The sequence below is a fragment of the Apis mellifera genome, linkage group LG1 (genome assembly GCF_003254395.2).
Source record: "Apis mellifera strain DH4 linkage group LG1, Amel_HAv3.1, whole genome shotgun sequence".
Taxonomy (NCBI): Eukaryota; Metazoa; Arthropoda; class Insecta; order Hymenoptera; family Apidae; genus Apis; species Apis mellifera.
This window is the reverse complement of record NC_037638.1, coordinates 24158569-24168410: the sequence shown is the minus strand read 5'-3', so window position 1 is coordinate 24168410 and position 9842 is coordinate 24158569. Positions and strand designations below refer to the sequence as shown.

The following is a 9842-nucleotide window of genomic DNA, read 5'->3' as shown; positions in this document are numbered from 1 at the left end:
AGTATAAACATTATTATATTTATTAATATCTTTTATCATATATTAAAAAATTTCTTATATAAAAAATTTTTTTTATGTTTAAAATTATGTAAAATTAAATAAATATTTAAATTTTCTTTGTTAAAAAATTTTGTAAAGGTTGGTATCAATTTATTTTTGCTAAATTTGGCAATCTTGCTATACTCTATCATTGTGAAAATAGGAATTAAGTTTTCTAACCTACGATATTCTACAATATTGTAAATACAATATTTCTTTTTCAAATAAAAAAATTAGTTTATTATAAATAAATAGAAAATTTTTTTTATTATTATAATGGCAGAAGCAATGCGTCAAACCGTAGCTGGAATGTTAAAAGGCATTGAAAGGTATACATTTATTATTTAAATATTTAATCAAATTCATTTCATTCTTTATAATTTATCTTAATAATAAGAAGAATATTTGAAAATTAAATATATTTCTTTAAAATTTAATTATTAATTTATTTTACTTTTTTTTTTAAATATTAATCATATTTTTATCTTATATAGTAATTATAAATATTACTATAATATACTATTTTATACAATTGTAAATATTAAACATGTTGTTAAATATTACAAACATAAATATTTTATTTTAAATAAAATAAATTTCAGATATAATCCAGACCATTTAGCAACTCTAGAAAAATATGTTGAAATACAATCAAGAGAAAATGCATATGATTTGGAGGCTAATTTAGCAGTTTTGAAACTGTATCAATTAAATCCACATAGATTTAATATGGATATCACATGTCAAATATTGTTAAAAGCTTTAACAAATCTTCCTCATACTGATTTTGTCCTTTGTAAATGTCTTCTCAGTGAACGAATTGTAAGTTTTTCATTTTATAAGCTTAATAATATTTTCATTAATAAATATTTTTATTTATAATATAAATATAGATCAAATATAATTTTGATTAAAAAAAAAGTATGTATATCAAATATAAATAAATAAAAAAATATAAATATATATTATAATCAAATTGAAAACATTTATATGTTTTATTTTAATTTTTTGATATTTTTCTAATCATTATTATTATTGATTTAAAAATTAAATAAAAATTATTTTACAGATGCAAGAAAGCCCTATTAATCAAATTATGTATTTGGGAGACATTTTAGAACAATGTGATTTTCAACATTTTTGGGACAGAGTCCTTTCTATGTCTGATCTTTGTGATAGAATTGTAGGATTTCAAGATTCTATAAGAAAATTTGTTTGTCATGTAGTAGGAATCACATTCCAAACAATAGATAAAAGTCTTCTAGCACAACTTCTTGGAGGTGTTGATGGTATATAATCTTTTTTCAAGAACTATAAAAATATTCACAGAATAGAATATTTTGTTATATAATATTAGATGTAATATTAAATTAAACAAAATAAGCATAAGTTTAACATAAATCTATTAAACTTAATTAACATCATTCATATATTTTAAAGTTATGCAATATTTATAAAAATCTTTTTAATTTAATTTATAAAATGTTAAATTATTCTAAAATATAATTCTAAAATATATATATATATAATAAAAAATATATATATAAATTTAATAATAAAATAATTATTTTAGATCCTACATTAAAACATTGGGTAAAAAAATATGGATGGAAAGAAGAAAGCAAATCTATTATTTTCATCGCCAATCAAGATGAAAATATCAAGACAAAAAATATTACAGAAAAAATAGATTTTGAAAATGTTGCTGGTTTAATGGCTGCTTGTCTATGAAAAAATCTTGTTTTTCTTATAATCTATCGTTTCTTATAATATAATACTTTTTATGTATAATAATTTTATAACATATATATAAATGTCATAAAAAACATATACATTTTGCACATTATTTAAATACAACCAAATTATATTAATATTCTTAAAAAATTGAAGACTAGTACAATTGAAATATTTTAACAAAAAACATTTTAAAAAAATGATATTTCAAGAAATTTTTGAAAGATATACTAAAAAATTTAATTATATATTCTACAAGTTTTACTAAAATTTTCTTGAATATATTCAATGACTAATATTATAAACATTCAATATGATTACTAACATTTCAATCACATGAATATTAAATTTGCAAGTATATTTAAATTTATTTAATTGTATGGAATGCCTCATCAATAAATACTAAAAATTTAATAATTTATTTTGAACTATATTCTGATAAAAAAAATTAAATAACAAATTCAACAACAATAAAATAAAAATATAAATTTAAATATTAAAATAGTTTTTTTCCTATATTTTTTTTTTATTTCTGTAACTTAATATAAGTTTATTTTAAAAAATTAAAATAATATAAACTCTCTAATTTTAGGTAATAAAATGTTTTCAATAATATTTAGTTTAAATAATTAAATTGTTTATATAAACAATTGTAATTATGTAAATTGTTTTTCAAATATCATTTTTCATATATCATGATGTATGATGTTTTAATTCATTAATTGTACTTAAATAATAGAAATTTCTGTAAATATAAAATATAAAAAAAAGTACTTATGGTAAACAAAGCCATAACAAAAGCTTTTACTCCATAATGTGCGATCAAACATTTATCTAAACTTCATGATCTATCAGGTACGCATCTTTTCGGAAAGTATAACGTGGTGGGTTTTGGCAAGGAAACATCCATAAAATTGGATGACTCTTACCACAAACCTCAGAAAGTAAAATCAAAGTACGTGAACTGTTTCTTTTATAATGATGACTATTCTGCATATGTTCCATTATATTTTCTTCTCCCAGGATACCTTGAAATTGGTCTACAAGCATTGCGATGACAAACATACCAAACAGTGCTGATTCCAATACCAATATAACACAGTGTAAGCTGTAGAAAAAACTTTTTGATTATTTCATTTTTTTTTAACAACATATTTCTGTTATATTAATACTCAATTTTTATATTAATGTTCATAATTAATTTAATTAAATAATAATAATAGTTATAAATAATTTTTAAACTTAAATTTAAGTTTGTAAAAGATAAGATTTAATATTAGTAGATTTAATAATCTTCTCTTTACATTCTATATCTTTTCTCTCAATAAAAATTTAATTTTTTTTTAATAGAAATATTTGAATTGTAATTATTTTCTCAAACAATAATTACATATAGTTATATATTTAAAATACACATACATGCGACTCTGTTTGACAGCTATATCATTACTGCATCGAGAACATTCTAAAATCCATGAGGTTATCACCAAGCCTAGAGCATAGAGGGCCAATATTCCAACATAGATCAGAAATTGAATAAAGTACTTTTGATTTCGTTCTCCAACACAGTTGTTTATCCTTTGAGCAACATTGTAAATTAATTTATAATAAAAAATATTACATTAAAAAGACTACTATTAAAATATATAAATTATAAATTTATTATTGTTTATTATTTTCAATACAATAATTAATATTTTATAAATGCAATAAAAAAACTTCAATACAAAATAAAAATTAATAAATTATTTAATATAATTTATTTATATGTATTTTATTACATTAAAAAATACCATAAAACCTTTCTTGCAAGTTGAAATATTACCTCTATTAAAAATAAATAAAAAAAAAAATAAGCTGTCAATATATATTATAAATTTCCTTTTTTTTTGAAATTATAAACAATTCTTATATACCTATAAAATTATAGCATACCATGGACAATGATGATCCATTCTTCTAACACATCGTTTACAAATTCTACAGTGACATGCTTTAGGTGGTCTGTATGTTTCACATCTAGTACAAACAGTCCAACTGTCTCTTTCATCACATTCAATTTTCGTTTCTGGATTATCTGTATGAATATCAGAAAAGTCCATACGACTTTGAAGTAGTGGCACAACACCAGGATCACTGCAGACTGCCTTCAAATGGGACGTTATCAATAATAATACAATGGTGTTGAAAGCCACAACATGAAAAGGACCCCATAGACTGTACATAATAATATAAAAAAAGATTAATAATATAAATCAGAAAATAATTATCACAAGTGCATTTATTGAAGTTGCATTTCTAATTATAATAAAAATATAATAATGTGTAATAAGATGAAAAAAAATATTCCATTAACAATATTTTATTAAGTAAAAATTAAAAATATTAAAAGATTAAATTAAAAGATTAAAATACACATATTTATATTAATAAAAAATTTATATAAAATCAATTTAGTACAAACAAATATAAAACTACGAATAAATAGAATTACAAACACAGAAAATTATCAAATGCACCTGTCTTGTAAACTATGCAGGATAACCCAACGTACGACGACGTAATCTGCATAAAAGACTGCAATGTACGTAATTATGATGCACACGATCCCACAAGGGTCTTTTACAAACATTTTTATTTATTCCATACTCTTTATTAGCAAATATATGAAGTATCGTCACAGATTAAAACGATTTCATAATATTTCATTTTCCATTGAATTTACATTATATGAATTCAATTCAACTTTTAAGAATTCCATTTAAGTTCAAGTCTTTTCATTCTACAATTGCACTGAAACACCAAATCGGAATCGTATTTAAGCAAAAAGAAAATTTATTTCACTAAATTACCTTAAAGCAACACAAACAATAAATTTTCTGACCAATACTGATCATTATTGACTAGCCTAAACTGGCCGCCATGATATTACTGTTATTAAATAACCACGTGACATTTCCTATTTCATTGTATATTTTTTTTTCTACTTAAAATTATTAAATTTTCGCTTCTTTATTAATACTATAAATGTAACAATTAAATATTATCTAAATATAGCTATAATAAAAATAAATTAAAAATTATTAAATATAAGATTATAAAATTTCATTGTTGCTATAAAATTAAAATTAAAATATTAAATTTATATATTAGTTTTTGAATTTTATAATATAAAATACAATAATGATTAGCACAATTATATCAAATAATATAATAATATAACATAATAATTATATTGAAAAATTAATATTAAGAACAAATATTTTTAAATATTATTTGATTTAAATATTTAAGTGAAAACATGAAATGACAGAGTATCGTTTCATATAAATATACAATAATGGATAATTAAACGAAAACTTTATTTACAAAACTAATTGCAAATAAAAGTAATAGCAATAAATAATAATAATAATAGTAATAATAATAGTAATAGTAGTAATAATAATAATAATAATAATAATAAAAATTAATAAATAATAATAATAAAAATTAATAAAATTAATAAAAATTAATAATAATAATAATAAAAATTAATAAATAATGATAATAATGATAATGATAATGATGATGATGATGATGATGATGATGATGATGATGATGATGATGATGATGATGATGATGACGACGACGATAACGACGACGACGACGACGATGATGATGATGATGATGATGATGATGATGATGATGATGATGACGATGACGACGACGACGATAATTAATATTAATAATAATGATAAAAAATAATAATAATAATATTGATAATGATGATAGTAATGATAGTTACGACGACAATAATAATTAATAATAATATTGATAATAATAAAATAATAATAATAATGATGATGATGATGATGTTAATAATAAATATTAATAATTAATTATAATAATAATTAATAATGATTATGATAAATAATAATAAAACTAATAATAATGATTATTATTAATAATAATAAAAAATATTATTAAATAATATTATTAAATAATAAAAATATTATTAATAATAATTAATAATTAATAATAATAATAATAACAACGACGATGACGACGACGATGATGATGATGATGATGATGATGATGATGATGATGATTAAAATTAATAATGATAAATAATAATAATAATTAATAATAATAATAATAAAAATTAATAATAATAATAAAAATTAATAGTTATAATTATAATGATAATGATGATTATGATGATGATAGTAATAATAATAATGACAACATTAACAATAATAATATTAATATTAATATTAATAATAATAATAATAATAATAATTATGACAATAACAATGATAATGATGATAATGATAATGATAATCGAGTTATTTTGAATCGATTAACGATAAGTATAATAAGTGAAAGAAAGGAATAGTAAAAGACAGATAGGAAGAATGGTAAAATAATGGTAATTTGCTATATCGGTGACTGTAATGGTGTAACAGTAGCAATAGCAGCTGTATAGACTTCAATAGTAGTAGTTAACGATAGCTGTAGCAATAATTTATATTTTGAATTTAATTTTCATGTACAGACTTAAGCTCTTTAATCTGTTTAATAAGATACGCTTTCTCATCATTAAACTGTTCGTCTTCGGAACGATCAGTGTGGAAGCGCGTTAGAAATTCGATTAATTTTTCCTGATTGCGCAATAATATATCTAAAATTGGTTTTGGTTTATTTGGATTCGCCACGAACACCTAATAAATTATAAACAAATTTTTTAAATTATTTTTTAATAAAAATAATAATAATGAGTTAAATTACATAAATATACCTTAAACACATGAAACGCTTCAAATTGAATATTACGTGATTTTTCTTTAAGCATATTCATCATCAATTTCAGATTATCAGGATTTGAAATATATCGTGTCATTACCTGAAATTTAAAGATTTTTTAATTAATGCGATCTTATAATTGCATATATTACTGTATTGCGATATTTAAATAATCATACATACAGTGAAATTATGTCTATCAAGTAAAAGTTCTCCTAATAGTTTCAAACTCTGTCGTCGCGTAACATAATTTTCTGAATTCAATAACCTTTGATAATGAGAGAAAACTTTATCATAATTAATTTCTAAAAACTCTGCGCTCAGTATTTTATGCCTGGTAAGTAATTCCTAAAAACCAATGTATCAGATGCACCAAGTATGTTTTATTTTAAAATACGATATATTATGCGCTTTATCATCGCTTACTTTGAATGTAGAAAACGCGTCGGAAGCTATGTCAAAAGTTGATACTTCAACATATCTGAAAAAATTGTAAAAATCGTCCGAATAGATCATGATTTTAGCCAAGGCCTCATATCTTGCACACTCTCTTAACATAGTGCCACAGTTTAAAGCAATGTCTTGGTGTTCATACCTATAAATTTTATAATTATGAATTGAAATATTTATTCAAATATTTATATATAAATTCCATAATTTGAATTAAAAATTGCATTATAATAATATTAATTGATATAGTATAAAATAAAAGACAAAATATAGATATTATTCAAAAACATTGAGAACTTACCCAGACATAAGAGTAAATAATATTTCTGGTTTAGTACATATATATTCTACTGTTGGAGATCTGGTTCCAATTTGTCTCCGTAATATGTTATTAAATACTTGAGCAACATCCTTTTTACCCTAATGAAAAAATATTTATTAAATATTTTTTATTATTATTAAATTAAATTATTAATTAGTCTTAAGTTATTAAATAATAATGTTTTAAAATAAAAACAATAATAAAAAACTACATATATATATACATATATATCATATAAGAACATTATATATATAATAAAATACAATATATAATTTTGATAAATTCATTTTCTGATTTAAAATTATTTTGAAATTTATAATTCAATATTATAATATTTATTATTAATGCATGTAAACATACCTCGAAATCTATGCGACTAAGATTTTGCACAAGTAAAAGCAACAAATTACTATTATACAATTCCTGCGCCAATTGGGCAACAACAATATCTGCTTGAGGTTCTGTTTCAGCTGTTCCATAAAGCATATTTTTTATATGTACTAAATTTTTACTGACATCCTCTTGAGCCTAAAAATGAACGTATTGCGTCATAGAAACCGAAATATAGCCTCACAACATACCTTTTCTACCTTCTTATCACCACGCTCCAATGCATTTACTGCCTCCTTAAGAGCTTTCACCACCTCCGCCGGACTCTTTTGAGACTTTCCGAACAGAGGCATGTTTTTCACAATGTACAGACCTTATGAAATATATAAAAATAATAAAAAAAATTAATTTTTTTATTTTAATAAATATTTTACATTTAATACAATTAAATATTGTAATTATATATATAATTTATATATATATTATATAAATTTTAAAAATTTTTCATTTTGATATTTTGTATACAAATATATAATAAAATTAAATTAAAAACAAGTATAAATAAATACAAAAATTATAAAAAATTTACATTAAAAAAATTACGTGATTTAATTGATGAATATTTCAAATTTTAAATTTATGCATAAAAATTGTTCTATTCTATTATTCATATTCTAAATTTACAATAGTTCAATTTTTATATATATATATATTCATAAAGAATTTTTATTATACAATGTACTTTGCGAATATTTCTTTCATATGTTAAAAGGTTTACAATAAATTATGTTAAACATATTTCTTCAGGTTATATCTGTAGATGTAAATGTCAAATTTGTTAGAATCTATGACCTATTATCATCAAACGTGATTTTATAAATATTAATTTCTGTCTATTCTTCTTTTTAAAAATGTACATTTGATTTAACCTAAATTTTGATTTTCGTAGAAATGCATTTAAAAATTCAAAAAATGATTTAAAAAATAGTTGAATCAAGAAACACTGTAAGAAATATGCCGAATGAAATAGTTGCAACAAAAATGGAGGTCGTGTATTAAGTCGATTAACGATACAATGACGATAGAAAGATTCAGGTAAAAAAAAAAAAAAGAAATCAACAAAATAACTCAAAATTTATACATATTTATACAAGAGATGAATAACATAAAATAAAAATTCAACAATTTGAAGAAACTAAAAAAAATTAAGTTGCGACTTGCAAAAGTGCGAGTTCGTTTAAAAGGATAACAAATGTTTAACCTGAGCGTTTCAATCGTCTTGTAAGACTTAAAATAATCTTACCATTCAGTCAAACCCTAAACGAACCCTCAGTCTCACTTCGAAGTATTCTATGTGATTCTTTTAAAAACACACATATAAGGCAACTACTTTTCAACTTAATATTTTGAGTTAAAAATACAATTTATACTATTATGACAGCTCTATCAATAACAGATTCCAATCTTACGCACTGTAATATAATTTTTTTTTTTTAAGAATACTATAAATAAAATATTTGTCTTTGAAAACTTTTGATTAATTGCACGATTCTATGACGTCTCTTATCAAAATTCTTTCACGACTAACGCCGAATCTGCAAAAATATTATTGGTCTTGACTATCTAGAAACTTTTGTTTCAACCAATTAAAAGCTTTGAAAATAAAATCGAAATTTAATTCGTTTAATGAAGATATAATCTTATTATTTGAATAAACTAATTTTTACATTATTTTCTTATATATAGTTAAATTAAATATATTAAAAAAATATATTAATACAATATTTCAATTTAATAAATATAAAAAAAGTCACATTTTAATATTATTTTGAATTATGAATTATATTCTAATCATATCTCATGAAAAATATTTTTTATAGGGTTATTTTATATATAATATTATAATATAATATATGTATATATTATTACACACACACACACACACACACGCACATATTAAATCACATAACGCGGAAATTTGTATAATCTATAATTTTTTAAGTAAATCAATTAAATATAAATCTTCATATCTTTATTAATTTATTTTGTCATGATATGACTTCAAATATAATTTTCAATATAATTTTTTAAATATCTATCGTAATAATAGATTTAATTATAAATTTAATAATAGATTTTTAATTATATTCAAAATTAATAATAAAATAAATTATGAAAATTT

General features: G+C 20.7%; 3 protein-coding genes across 13 annotated transcripts; 1 reads left to right on the top strand and 2 right to left on the bottom strand.

The window, feature by feature from the left end:
• Positions 1 to 173: 173 nt before the first annotated feature.
• Positions 174 to 1867, top strand: LOC551960 (eukaryotic translation initiation factor 3 subunit K). The gene is made up of 4 exons (XM_003251710.4): positions 174 to 368; positions 642 to 861; positions 1109 to 1328; positions 1613 to 1867. The coding sequence occupies exons 1-4, from the start codon at positions 316 to 318 to the stop codon at positions 1768 to 1770; spliced, it is 651 nt and encodes a 216-aa protein (XP_003251758.1). The 5' UTR covers positions 174 to 315; the 3' UTR covers positions 1771 to 1867.
• A 509-nt stretch (positions 1868 to 2376) lies between these two features.
• Positions 2377 to 4767, bottom strand: LOC552426 (palmitoyltransferase ZDHHC7). Of its 5 annotated transcripts, none has more exons than XM_006571587.3 (5): positions 4626 to 4759; positions 4328 to 4566; positions 3709 to 3990; positions 3193 to 3351; positions 2377 to 2881 (listed from the first exon to the last, which is right to left on the bottom strand). In XM_006571587.3, exons 2-5 carry the CDS (start codon positions 4342 to 4344, stop codon positions 2608 to 2610), a joined length of 732 nt encoding a protein of 243 aa, XP_006571650.1. In that variant the 5' UTR covers positions 4345 to 4566; positions 4626 to 4759; the 3' UTR covers positions 2377 to 2607. The 5 variants fall into 5 exon arrangements, with proteins under 5 accessions (XP_006571650.1, XP_006571648.1, XP_006571649.1 ...); XM_006571585.3 differs by having other exon boundaries at positions 4293 to 4566; positions 4626 to 4752; XM_006571586.3 differs by having other exon boundaries at positions 4328 to 4760.
• Positions 4768 to 6254: 1487 nt separating this feature from the next.
• Positions 6255 to 9256, bottom strand: LOC409886 (protein Mo25). Of its 7 annotated transcripts, none has more exons than XM_006571592.3 (8): positions 8964 to 9256; positions 7921 to 8033; positions 7691 to 7858; positions 7310 to 7428; positions 6985 to 7153; positions 6742 to 6906; positions 6554 to 6658; positions 6255 to 6476 (listed from the first exon to the last, which is right to left on the bottom strand). In XM_006571592.3, exons 2-8 carry the CDS (start codon positions 8011 to 8013, stop codon positions 6294 to 6296), a joined length of 1002 nt encoding a protein of 333 aa, XP_006571655.2. In that variant the 5' UTR covers positions 8014 to 8033; positions 8964 to 9256; the 3' UTR covers positions 6255 to 6293. The 7 variants fall into 7 exon arrangements, with proteins under 7 accessions (XP_006571655.2, XP_393376.3, XP_006571653.2 ...); XM_393376.7 differs by having other exon boundaries at positions 7912 to 8033; positions 8964 to 9255; XM_006571590.3 differs by lacking the exon at positions 8964 to 9256 and adding an exon at positions 8590 to 8712.
• Positions 9257 to 9842: the final 586 nt, after the last annotated feature.

Bases quoted from the DNA above. Each gene is read 5' to 3' on its own strand.
- LOC409886 (XM_006571589.3), bottom strand. From the start codon at position 8,617: ATGCATTTCTACGAAAATCAAAATTTAG. The intron at 6,907-6,984 runs GTAAGCGATGAT...ATTGGTTTTTAG, and splicing joins ACGCGTTTTCTACATTCAAA to GAATTACTTACCAGGCATAA. The intron at 6,659-6,741 runs GTATGTATGATT...TTTAAATTTCAG, and splicing joins TTGATAGACATAATTTCACT to GTAATGACACGATATATTTC.
- LOC552426 (XM_006571585.3), bottom strand. From the start codon at position 4,405: ATGTTTGTAAAAGACCCTTGTGGGATCGTGTGCATCATAATTACGTAC. The intron at 3,352-3,708 runs GTATGCTATAAT...TGTTGCTCAAAG, and splicing joins ATGGATCATCATTGTCCATG to GATAAACAACTGTGTTGGAG. The intron at 2,882-3,192 runs GTATGTGTATTT...TTTTTTCTACAG, and splicing joins GCTGTCAAACAGAGTCGCAT to CTTACACTGTGTTATATTGG.
- LOC551960 (XM_003251710.4), top strand. From the start codon at position 316: ATGGCAGAAGCAATGCGTCAAACCGTAGCTGGAATGTTAAAAGGCATT. The intron at 862-1,108 runs GTAAGTTTTTCA...ATTATTTTACAG, and splicing joins GTCTTCTCAGTGAACGAATT to ATGCAAGAAAGCCCTATTAA. The intron at 1,329-1,612 runs GTATATAATCTT...TAATTATTTTAG, and splicing joins ACTTCTTGGAGGTGTTGATG to ATCCTACATTAAAACATTGG.